At 33.2% G+C, this 13736-nt stretch overlaps 1 protein-coding gene across 10 annotated transcripts in view; it reads left to right on the top strand.

The window, feature by feature from the left end:
- LOC139528056 (suppressor of tumorigenicity 7 protein homolog) overlaps positions 1–12445 on the top strand; it is a 71472-nt gene extending 59027 nt beyond the window's left edge. For 7 of the 10 annotated variants that reach the window (XM_071323876.1, XM_071323854.1, XM_071323866.1 and 4 more), the window contains 2 exons: positions 8624–8763; positions 9688–12445. In XM_071323876.1, coding sequence (XP_071179977.1) covers positions 8624–8763; positions 9688–9783 — 236 coding nt within the window. In that variant the 3' untranslated portion in view covers positions 9784–12445. The remainder of the gene's footprint in view (positions 1–8623; positions 8764–9687) is intronic. The other 3 variants (XR_011665518.1, XR_011665509.1, XR_011665517.1) reach the window with 1 other exon arrangement.
- The last annotated feature ends 1291 nt before the right edge of the window (positions 12446–13736 follow it).

The raw sequence follows: 13736 nt of genomic DNA, 5'->3' as shown, positions 1-13736 counted from the left end.
TCCCAATCCACTATAATTAAATATGTTTAAACTAAGGATCGTTCAATATTAAGAATAGGACAATTGGGTTTCGTGGGAACAGGAGAATACTGAACCAGACTCGAGCTGGCAGCCACTTTTATCGGCCAATCAAGATAGCAGCCACTTTTTTTCCAGCAGCCAATTTTGATATGTCTAGAAACCCCAAAACTGCATGAGACCCAATCGTTCCGAAAATCGTTCAATCTTAGTTAAATGCAATTTATCAGTGGAAATCGACAATTTCACGGCTTGAATTTTTTTTAAAAGCATTTCATTCCGTTTTAGATATGTATGTGCAGCTAGAGGTCTGTTCTTCATTAGATATTCTAAAATTGATATTCAATATACAACAGGCTGTTAGGAGTCGATTCAATATTCAAATTTAGTTGAAAATCATTAAAAAGCATGCAGGGAAAGATACGTCGTTTTATAACCCTTTCAAGCTGTCGTAAATTCTTATATAACGTGCATATTTGTCTTTATGTATGTAATAAAGATTTTTATCAATAAAAAGGCACGAAAGATTCAAAAAGATGTAATACAATATATAATATATCAAACAAAACCAAAAACCATCACTCCAGAAACATTTAAAAATATAGATAGAAAAATATTTATGGAAAGCCAGAAAAAAAACAGATGATTGTATACTGAAAACCTACCGGAGACTGCTTAAATGACGTTGTGACGGGTCACCCACTGGCGAATTTAAACCTCTGTGGTGGCCAGACGGGCTCGGATCCCAGAAAAATATTTGAGTGGGGAATAGCCTGGGTCAATACCTTTGAAATAAGCTAGGTCCGGTTCGGAACTTTGCCGTGTGGATATGCCGAAAAGTACCGAATGTGTGCATGTGGTTGGCATGGAAAATACGTAAATGGGCGACTTTAAACCTCTTTGGTGGCCAGACGGGCCAGGATCCCAGAAAAATATTTAAGTCCCGAATAGCCTGGGTCAATACCTTTGAAATGAGCTAGGTCCTCTTCGGAACTTTGCCGTAGAGATATGCCGAGGAGTACCGAATGTGTGGTAAATATAAAAAAAATTGCTATAAGGGCAACTTTGAACCTCTGTAGTGGCCAGACAGGCCCGGATCCCAGAAAAATATTTGAACGGGGAATAGCCTGGGCCAATACCTTTGAAATGAGCTTGGTCCAGTTTGGAACCTTGTCGTAGAGATATGCTGAAGAGTACCGAATGTGTGGTAAATATGTAAAATTCGCTATAATGGGCAACTTTGAATCTCTGTAGTGGCCAGACGGGCCCGGAGCCCAAAAAAATATTTAAGTGCCGAATAGCATAGGCCAATACCTTTCAAATGAGCTAGGTCAGGGATATGCCGAAGAGTACCGAATGTGTAGTAAGTACGCCAAAACTGTCTTGTTATGACAATGTTTCATTATATGATGTGCATTTACCTTTATATGATGTGCACTTGTCATTATATGATATGCACTTACCTTTATATGATGTGCACTTGTCATTATATGATGTGCAAACACCTTTATAAGACATGCAAATATGCTTATATTATGTGCAAGTATCATTATATGATGTCCAAACATCTTTATATGATGTCCAAACGTCTTTATATGATGTGCAACTACACTTATATGATGTTCATACATACTTATATGATGTGCATACATACTTATATGATGTGCAAACGTACTTATATGATGTGCAAATGTACTTATATGATGTGCAAATGTCCTTATTTGATGTGTAAATATACTTATATGATGTGCATTTTCCCTTATATTATGTGCAAACATCTTTATATGATGTGGTTGTGTCATTATATTATGTGCTTGTAATCTTATATCATGTGGTTCGGTTAACTTCATTATACAGTGGCGGATCCAGCCATTTTAAAAGGGGGGGGGGGGGGGTTCCCAACACAGAGTAAAGGCGGGGTTCCAACTATATGCTCCCATTCAAATGCATTGTTCCAACCCCCGGAACCCCCCCTGGATCCGCCACTGTTATATGATGTCGAAACGTCATTATATGATGTGCTTTCATCGTCGTTATGGTAAATGAACATGATTACGATTAGAATGATTACTGTCTACGTCATAACTGATTCCGATCTGCTTCTGCAGAATTGATATAAACCCGGATCAAATCTTAAGTTATTTCAAAAGAGAAAAACCTTGACATGTTTGTTCCTCGATTTAAGATAAAAAAAAAATCAAATCACACCAAATATTGATGGAAAATTGTCAAATTATGAATTTTAATCGATGGTCCTACAAAAATGAATTTACGGGATCTACAATAATGAGCATACAGTTAACTTATTACGTTTTAGAAATAGATCTTTAATCTTTTTAGCGAAAGTGCATTTTTAAGATAAAGTAAGAAAATGCATTTTAACAAAAATTAACGTTTCAAACATTTCGGCGGAAGATTAGGATCAAATAATGCAGGAACTAATTGAAGAATTTCCCGGCAGTGTCGAAAATATGATAAAACAAATTGTGTGGCTCTTATTTATAGCTTGCTGTTCGGTTTGAGTAAAAGCTCCGTGTTGAAGGCCGTAATTTAACCTATGATTGTTTACTTTTTACAAATTATGACTTAGATGTAGAGTTGTATCATTGGCACTCATATCATATCTTCTTATTTCTTTTCATTGCAAAAGACACCAATGAACTCAAATTCAATTTCAAAAATATTTTAAAACGATAGCTACAAAATTATCCGAGCCTCCCCCCGCAATAATTGATTGAGGACGCAAAAATTCAAATTCTTATGGCATTATTGATTTTTTTTAATTATTCTAGATGACCAAAACGACTTGACCATTGAAAACAAACGGGATGTATTTATTTTGTTCAGGGGGGGGTTTTATATATAAATTTGATATTGACCAGTCATTTGGTCAAGTTAGCATACTTTCATGAAAGTAATCTCATCTTACCCTTTTATCCATTAATGGGTTATGTGTATATGCGGACTGCAGTCCGTAATTGAATTGTATATCTGTTTGATATATTCTCTCGATTAATTGTTACTATATATATAGATGTACATGTGTTGTGAAAAATAGAACCAGGGGCGGATCCAGGATTTTGGAAAGGCGGCTAAGTTTTTAAAGATCGGCAAGCGAAGCGAGAAACAACATATTGGGATCCTTTTGGGGCTAAAAAACATAAAAATAAGTGTAACATGCAATTTTTAAACGGTTTCTGTCGTGGGGCATGTTTATTTTGTAGTTGCTGTAAAGCGTAAGGGTTGGACATTTTGGATCATGTATTCTCCCTATTAATTGTCTTTCATAAAATGATAGCATGGATCCAAAGCTATGTACTTATAAATTTAATGTGGGACTTCTCAGAAAAACATAGATAAGTATAATTTTCGCTGGTTTGTACCTGTTGTAAGTTAATTTTACAATTCAATTTATGAATGACGGTCGACAAATGGAGGCAGAAAGTCCACACCCAGCAGGCAGGTTGCAGTCTGCATGATCTTGAAAAAGTATTCAACACATCAGTTCGGCGAAACAGTCATTCCGGTCATACATGCAAACCCCGGCCACAAAAAAAAATATGCCCGTATTTATTCATCATGCATGTTCATTTAATGCTAAATAATTTTTTGTTTCTAATAGCATAAAAAGTGGACAAAACTATCGTTTTCAGTCAACTTTCGGACAGAACTTGTTTAAGGCAAAAATCAAAGTCATTTGTTTTCTCTCAAATATCTAAGACTGCCTCCTCAAATCGTACCTTAGACTTTAAATCTATCTAGAGCTTATACATACTTTGGCTCATTATTCGGCTATATTATTTTAAAATAGGCTGGGCGTTTTGAGTTCAACATGTTTTCGTAAGTAAATAATATTTTTATGGAACTTTTTTTTCTCAAGAGTGTGTAATAGTCTATTATTTAATAGAGTATTACTTTCTGTTTGGTGGAATAGTGAAATAGAAGTTAATACGTTCTTTCTCAATCCTTTTTCGCTTTAAAGGTTTTATGAGTGTCAATTCCCCAGCCTAAGCAATTTATTACTGTTATTTGAATTTTAAAATGACTGAGTGACGTTTGTTCGACACTGGTCAACTCCACCAAAAAAATAACTACTGGAGTACACGGGAAATGGCAAAATTCACGAAGTATAGTCTGATTTATCATTTAATAATATAAAAAAAAGTCCAAACAAAGGGGAGAGGGCGTACGCCCTCTACGCCCATATCTGGATCAGCAACGGAGAATTTTATTAATTTGAGAAAAGTGGTTATTTGTTTATACCGGAGATAAGTATAAAAGTGGTTAAGAAAGATTTTGATTGGATAACATAAATAATTAAGCCTAAGCTGAATTCACAGGAAATCCAGTCATTGTCTAATGCCTCATTCACACGTACAAAAATGTACATTTAATTGAATTCGACTCGATTTATCCCCTCCCCTAATGTATCGCTAAAAAGTGGAATGCATAAATTAAAAATAGAATAACTCGACCTAAAACTACAAATGCAATTTAGCTGAAAATTTACTTGGCCTCTCAGGCACTTGTGTTAGAAAAAAATATCTCTATACGTTAGATTAAAGTATCAGTTATATTTTTTCTGAAAAAGTGGGGGGGGGCTATGGATTTTGTTTCCGAACTTCAAGTCGAAAGCAATTTTTATCTTTCAATTTTAGCATTACATATAGTGGCAGCTGAGGGTGAAAACATCCATAGCTCCCCCTCAGAAAATCATATGGTTGCTGTCTAATTTCAATTTTGCATAATTTTTTTAAAGTTCTTTTTTGGAGATTTTCTTTAGTCACTATGTTTTACTTGATTTTGGTACATTGTTATTTTGAAATCTGAAATTAATATATAGATGGTCGAAACCCGGTGGGGTGGGTCGAGTACCCGGAGGTTTTGCACTGACCCCTTCTGTTACAGGTAAAAAGGATTGGCAAAAGTTAAGAAAGTTCTTTTAAAAACAGAACTACTCAAAAGCTAAAAATGGAATTGTGCTGCAAATAGAAATTGACCTGTATTTCTGATAGTGCTAAATCCATACCTGCCAACTTTTCAAAATGCCCATGGGGGTTTTGCGTAAAAGATGGCTGTCATAGTTCTAAAAAACCTTCAAGGGGGCCTGCAAATACATTTTAATGATGTTTTTTGGCTTCTTCATACTTTTATAAGCCAATAGTCACTGTAAAATTAATTGTTTTGTTTAAATTGTGGACAAAATTGCTCTTTCAAAATTTCAATTTGGGAGCCTCCATGGGGGAAATCCCCCGCAAATAGTGACAGTTGGCAGGTATGTAAATCATTGAACAAGATTGAAAAACATCATTTGTTCTAATCTCAACTTGTCATCGATTTTAATATTGTATTCGACAGTGACGTAGCTTGCCCTCTGATATTACCGAGACAGGGGGTCTGGGGGGCGCAGCTCCCCAGAAGCTATACAGGTTTTACCATTTGAAAAACGAAAAAATCCCATTAAAGTTATAGTAGTTTTTACTTTTAATATTCAACATAATAATGCTAATACATGTATGTTCAAACAATAGCTACATGTATTTACAATATCATGCTCCCATGTTACTTTTTTTCTTTCTCTTTGTTTGTAAGAGATGTTGATTCTGTAAAGATATTTATTCTCAGTATAAAGATTTATGAACCAAAAATCTAAAGTTTACACTCATCACATATGATTTCATTGTAACGTTGGATTATATCAGTTCCCTAATTTCGATTGTGGACTAACGGACGTTCAGGATGACATACTTTTATAGATGACTATTCGGTATGGGCTTTTCTCATTGTTGAAGTACGTACGGTGACCTATAGTTGTTTAGTTTCTGTGTCATTTTGGTCTCTTGTGGAGAGTTTTAAACCGCTAGTTTCCGGCAAAACCTTAAAAGCCTTGAAACGATTGATGAGTGGATAACGATTAAATGGTTTACGCTATGAATGATATAAATTGAAGTATACTCAAATAATCATGCAGTGAGTAAAAGGAGACATGGGACACTGTATATGTCCATGAGACAGCAACCACATTGAAACGACACAAATTACTATACAACATCTTCAGGTCATCATACTGTCTACACCAAAACGCAGTGGACTATATCGTAGTAATATGTCTGGTGCAAAATTGTTCGACTCCCGAGTCTTTAGTAAGTTGTGTATGATTTAAACCGATACTATCTTATCTACGGTCAACTCAAAGTTATAAAACATAACAAAACACGTAAAAATATAATCACCTCACATAATCTGCAAATTAATTTCCAAGTCGTCGTACACTCTCTAACATCGGTGTCTGTACCTTTCTGTGACATAAGATTTAACGTCATATCAGAAAGGAAACAGGACCGTGTTTGATGATTAGAAGACGCATGTTCAGAATTTTCAATGCAAAAATAAACAAACAAAACTAGAATTAATGACTCTTTTAAAAATGTAAATGCTACTCATGCCAAACTAAATTTAAAAAGCGAGAAAAAAAGTTAAAAAAAAAAGACAACATAGAAAAAGAAAATTTGAATTGTGCAAGTCTGCATGTTGATTGATATCTATAAATTTGTATATTTTTATTGGTATCAAAGTCAATGAAACTCTGTGTAATTACGGTTGAAGACAAAGGGGAGGGTTAACACATAACGAAGTTTCAGTTGTATATGTTAGTACTGCATACTGCCGGTTATATGAGGGTTTGAACATTCATTTATAATTTTTTGCCCATATATTATTTTCCTTCTTTATTTTGGCACCATTCTAAACTCGATTTGAGAACTTGGAGTCTCGTTAGTTGAATCTTCATCATGATCTATTCTACTGACTTTGCTTGCAGTAGGGTTAAATAAATGTGTTAGCTTCAATTGTGTCGATTTCTTTTACTCGGATATACCGTATTTAGAATACTGAAAACCACCGCAAAGGGATTTCCAATAAGAGGAGGGAATGTTTCAAAAAGTCTTGAATTCACAAAGGATACCGTCTACGAATCAATACTGACACCAAAATGTCAGATAGTATTTATACAAGTCGGTTAATAAGCGTTTAGTTGCTAGTCTGCTGCTTCAGGTTGAAATTGTTTAAACAAATAAGATAATATTTTTTTATTTTTTTTTTTTTTTCACCGAGGCAACTGCCTCGCCTCTATGTAAGCTACGCCCTTGTTCGACCTTTTAACACCACACCGTAGTGAAGTTTTCATTCATGCAATCGGCAACAAATGTACACATTGTATATCTATAGCACCGTTAAGGGTTAAAAGGTCGAATACAATGTATACACAATTACACATAGAATTTTATTTAAACAACAAACACGTGTCAAGAATTTGAAAGTTTTCCAACATGTGAGACCTAAATTTTCATACAAAATCGGCTTAATTGGTAGCAGAGACTGAATAAGTGGGATGACAGAGGGCCATAGTCCCCGCTGTTTATATATGTATTAACATTAAGAAAAAACATTTATTAATTTAAGAAAGTGGTTATTTATTGATACCAGAGAAAAGTATAAAAGTAGTTAAGAAAGCGAGATTTTGATTGGATAAAACAATTAATTAAGCATAAGCTGAATTCATTTTAGCATAAGCTTAAAACATAAATGTTGGCGCGGAATCAAGGTCATAAATATTAAAATCGTTATTTTAGCATATACTTAATGAATTTAGCTTATGCTAAAATGATTTTAGCTTATGCTTAAATGAATTTAGTTTATGCTAAAATGATTTTAGCTTATGCTTAAATGAATTTAGTTTATGCTAAAATGATTTAAGCTTAAGCTAAATTGGATGTTTATGACCCTTATTCCACATCATATTAAACTGATGTAATTCATTTCATCTTTCTTTAAATTTTATAAATGAGGTACCAAAAGAAAGAAGAATTAATCTTTCAAATTGTGATAATTTCATTATGACATAATAATTACATAATTAATTGTTATGTAATTAGTTGCCATATTGTGATGTCCATACTTGAATGAATTTAGCTTCTTTGTTATTCATAGCATCCCAAAATATTTTTATAGATTCTTGCACAACAAAACCGTGTCTCAGATTTTTCCTATTGTATTTCATTCTTTCATAAATCTTCAATGAAGTTTGTAACATCAATTCATAAGAGACCACTATATTCAATTGGGTATAAAATTTGTTCTATTAATGTTTTGGGAAATCTGAGACACGGTTTTGGAGGTCAAGCTGTGTTGTACAAGAATCTATAAAATATTTTTGGATGCTATGAAGAACAAAGACGCTAAATTCATTCAAGTGTGGACATAAGAATATAGCAACTAATTACATAATAATTAATTATGTAATAACTATGTCATAATGAAATTATCACACTTTGAAAGATTAATCTTTCTTCTTTCTTTTGGTACCTCATTTATAAATATAAAGAAGGATGAAATGAATTACATCAGTTTAAAGTTGTCTGATTGGGAGTGAAAAAATCTTTGTATTGTGCTACCTTAAAGGAGGGTAGTATACTTAATTTAATAATGACTTCACCGTTCAGCTATCAAGCAAGCTAGTCAAAGATATTACCTTTATCTACAAAGCATTTTGCTGTAAAGTTACAAATGAAATTAATGTATTATAAATCCTACAATATGATTTCAGCTTACCATGAGGTGTCAGTGTACCCAAAGAAAGAGTTACCTTTCTTTATCTTGTTTACTGCTGGTTTGTGTTCCTTCACAGCTCTTCTAGCCCTCCTCACACATCAATACCCAGAACCCATGGGTATGGTAGCAAAAACAGTAAGTACCATTTGATTGACAGTATTTGCAATTACCAATCTGTTTGACTGAACAAAGCACAGTATAATGTAACTGTGGATTCATTAATTTTTTTATTGGTACCAATTTCCGTGGATTGAGAAAAACTTGCATTTTCATGGAACTGCTGAAATGTGCATGCAAACTTATTGAAAATGTGTAATTCTTTCAACAACTAAATTTGTGGTTTACATGTACCCCTGAAATCCCTGAAAATAAGTACCCAACCTATAATAATGAATCTACAGTAATATTTCTTTAAAATTATGATTGCCCTGAAATTACATATGATATTGGACAATATGTTTTGTTGGACGTTAAGAGGCAGGTAATTATTCAGGGACCAGATTTGACTCAATAAAATAAATGATGCTTATGGAGCCTGAATTACTTCCCCTAATGGTGGATTTATATCATTGAAGACTTTGAGCCAAAGGCCATGTTGCTTAAAATGTGGGTGTGTTATCTTTTTATATGCATTATTAATTGTGTATCTCTGAACCCTAGTTTTTTGTTTATTTTTATTTGTCTCATTCTTGATCAGTTCTACTTCCTTATATAGACATAAGAAGATGTGGTATGAGTGCCAATGAGACAACTCTCCATCCAAATCACAATATGTAAAATTAAACTATTATAGGTCTACAACACAGAGCCATGGCTCACACTGAACAGCTAGCTATAATGGGCTCCATAAATGACTAGTGTAAAACCATTCAAACCGAAAAAAAACCAACCGTCTATTCTATATAAAAAAAAAGATGTAACACTTCTGAACCACATAGAACAAACAACAACAAATGAACATCAGGTTTCTGAATAAGGACAGGTGCAAACAAATGCAACTGATTACCAGTATGATGCAGTCCATTACACATTTTCTACTTTTAATTCTTTTTTTTTTAGGTAATAGGATGGTTATACATGCCTATAAGTTATGTCTTGGAGAAGCTTGAGGCCATTTTACCATCCAATCTTCTTCATCAACTGTCTCGTATATAGACTATGGATCTGTTTTAGATATAGAATACACAGTATTTACCAATGTTGAAGGCATAAGTCACACAACAGAAGCTACCAAGGATTACAACTATTGTCATACAAATTACAATAATAATGGTGACCATTTTGAATTTTTAATCATTATAGTATTTAAATTCACTTCAGGGTAAATGGCATTTCATGGCATTAGATACAGGGTAAATACCCATATGTAAGGCAGCTTATACTTTATGATTTCAACAGTACAGACTTTAACATAGAGGCCAGGGTGAAATTTTTTATGACGAATTTGATTTATTTTAGCTTACATTTTTGTATTTTACAAGAATTTACAATGGTATCTGCTTGTCAACTGCTTCATAAGATAGTATATTTTAATATACCGGGTAAATACAAATATAGCACACTTTAAATCATCATGTTCAACCATAGAAAAAACTGCACCAAGGTATCAAATCTGCAAAACTATTCTGCCCAACAATACAAAAGTAGAGTCAAGTTGACTTGGATGGAGAGTTGTCTCATTGGCACTCATTCCACATCTTCTTATATCTATCAAGTTAATACTTATCATCTTGTTAATAACTTGGATCTTCTTTTGTATCGTTGGACAGAATAGTTTTGCAGATTTGATGCCTCAAGTAATACTAAGATGATCATTATTGACTTGACCTCCTCATGGTAAGCTTCCAATATTTTAAGAACATGCTTCCTTTTTTTACTATGAGAAAAATTCAAATTAATATATAAAGCTGGTTTTAAAGCTATGAGTTAAATCGTTTATGTCAACTTTCAACTGTATGACTATTTAGCTCATTTTCTACTCTTACCCACCAAAGCAGCAATATATACATGCCTTATGATAGTTATATATATCAGTTTTCAGAAAACCTGACAAACTTTCATGTTATTGATGAAGTCTCTATGGGCAGAAACCAGAAATTTTGAGTTGGCAAAATTGTAGAAAACAAGAATATATACTTTAGACAATTTAAAGCTAAAAACTATATACATTGCTAGTATTTTTCAATCAATAGGAGAGCACTGTATGTCCTTTATCTTCTGTATCTGCCACTGGATGGCAAGTCTGAACTCTGAAGACAAATAGTTATAACTGTAAAAAAAGAAGATGTGGTATTCTTTCCAATGAGACCAGCCTTTACAAGCGACCAAATGACACAGACATTAACAACTATAGGTCACTGTACGGCCTTCAACAATGAGCAAAGCTCATACTGCATTGTCAGCTATAACTGGTTCCTTCACATTCATGAGAGGGTCATCCAACATTGCTATAAAAGTTGTACAAGATGATTATTAAAAAAATTCTCTGACGGTGAAAGGGCTTATCAGCCAGTTAAGGTCAGTAAACACCAATAGTTAAAAAAATTCTCCTTGCTAATGGTTAATAGTTTTTAGGTTGACATTAAATTTTGATTTTATTTACGATGGCTGAATAATATTTCAGTCTCATTTTAGACTGAGAGGATATATATGAATCTCTGTTAATCTTGTTTACTTTTAGAAGTATGACAGCTACCGGTATGTTCAAAATTTTTATTTTTTCACACTATTTATGGTCATGACATTGTTACCTACGCTTTACAAATTGTCAAGACAGAAGTGGTATTTTTAATTTACCTTTGTTTATGGTATATTTAATAATTATAGATGTCTTTAATGCTTAATTAAATTTTATTTACATGGATTAGTGTCAGGTTAAACTTCACCTCTAGGCAGAAAGATTAAAATATTTCAGACAAAATAATTTAAATCATTTTACAATGTGTCAGTCTACCTGCATTAAACTTTTTTCTCTTTCATTCCTGAATTACTCATCAAATTTTGAATCTTACTGTTCCAAAGTAAATATTTTGAGGAAATCTAAACAAGAAAATTGAGAATAATAAGTTTTACCCTTCCTTAAATGAATGTTGGTTGTTGTGGTTAATTCAAGAATGCTAGTTTGGAGATGGGTATTCAGGGGTGCATCCAACCATTTTTAAAAGGGGATCCCAACCTAGGAGAAGGGGGAGTTTCAACTATATGTCCCTATTCAAATACATTGATTGTCCCAAAAAAGGGGGGGGGGGTTCCAACCCCCAGATCCCTCCCCCTGGATTCACCACTGGTATTTCATCCATAATTGATGTCAAGTTGACCTTGTCAAACTTTTATGAGAGAGATAATTGCCAAGCTAAATTTTTCGATGCTTATCGATAGTTGAAAGAGTTTAAAATGTATGGTGAAAATATAATACACTAGACAGTTGTGAAACTTGTAGTTGTTTCATTTCTTGTGAAATAACGAGAGAGAAAATCTCTATCTTTTTTTTAGCTAATTTTATGATTGCTGTTTTAAAAACTTGCTTTTTAGGATGGAGGAAGGTATGGATTATTGAAAAGGGGGTTGAAAAAAAAGTGAATGGGAATAATTTATAGCTTAATGTCTTATTCTATTGTTATACATTATATTAAGCCACAGTAATGTCTGATTCTTTGTTGAATTCAATTTAAAAATCTATGATACCTAGGTAATATGGTAGCTTGTGTTCTTCAGCTTATGACAGAATAAAACATAAGAAAAGACCAGCTAGTATGAGATTATATATTTGTTATATGTTAAAAATAAACATCATGTCTTCAATAAATTGTTAATGAATTATTTGTCTTACTTGTTATGATATTATGATATTATTGGTAGAAGTTTCTACCGTAGAACCACCAGAAAAAATGAAGTGGAAACAAAATATCACAATAGTTTCCATGAACACAATATAGAATTACAAAAGATAAATTCAAAATTAAAACCATGTGTAACATCAATTCTTATTGGTTGATACATTAATATATTCAGAGTTTACAATCTGAAACGGGGAATTTGTCAAAAAGCACTTATTTAAGATGTTAATAACAGTCTAAAATGAAGTAGATGTAATTTTGTATTCTGCTGGCCCAAGACCACAATTAATGACCCCGCTTTTTTGTTGTCCACGAATATAGTTCCTTTTAATTAGAGTGTATTTTTCCTGCATTTTTTTTCTTTCCCTTCCTCACTCATTTCTTAGATTTTTTTGGGTGGAAATGAAAGAAGAGAGGTGAAATAAATTTTTGGATGTTGTATTTAAACTGATTTTGAAATGGAATGAGTGATTAGGCCAAGTGCAAAAAGGTAATATTTACAGTTTCGGAACATCTCTTGACTTGTCAATAGGGGAGGGGTATGGATGTGTATTGGCTAAATTTGTAAAAGTGATTGGTTCAATCTTTCTGAATTTTGGATATATATTTGGACTAGGACTATACATTACACACACAAAAAAATTGACAAAAGTGCGTGGTGCAATTTTTTTAATGATGCAAAACGTTATAAAGAACTAATAGAGCAATTAATTGTGGTCTGGCCTGCTGTATCCAGGCTAATCATGCAATCTGATTGGTAGGGATGAGCCAATAGCCCCTGTGAACAAAAACAGTCTATAATGGCAATACATATTGAAATCTGGACACTCCAGTATGAAATATTCTGACTTCAAATAGATCTGAGCCAATTACTTTGAATTGTGTATTTGTCATCAGTTTTCATGCGTTTTATAGCTTTCTTTGTGATTGGTTTTGCTTATTGTTGAAGGCCATATGATGACCCACAGATGCCAACTTCTACATAGTTTTGGCTCTGGTGGAGTGATGTCTCATTGGCAATCATACCACATCTAATTTTTTGGTATTAACATCATCTGCTATAGTGCCCTGTATTCCCTTTGGCTGACAGCTCGGGGATGTTAAGCACTCATATAGAATATGAGCCTAGTATATCTCTGTGGTGATCAGAAATATTCATATAATCGGCATAAATACTATTTTAATGATAAAACCTAGGACTATCACACTAGTGTAATGGTCATGTAAAACAAAGATTTACAAATAAAAAATAATCTTTGTTTGACTTCTTGC

This window comes from Mytilus edulis, chromosome 1 (assembly GCF_963676685.1).
Source record: "Mytilus edulis chromosome 1, xbMytEdul2.2, whole genome shotgun sequence".
NCBI lineage: Eukaryota > Metazoa > Mollusca > Bivalvia > Mytilida > Mytilidae > Mytilus > Mytilus edulis.
The sequence above is the reverse complement of the archived record's forward strand: the minus strand, read 5'-3'. Positions and strand labels throughout refer to the sequence as shown.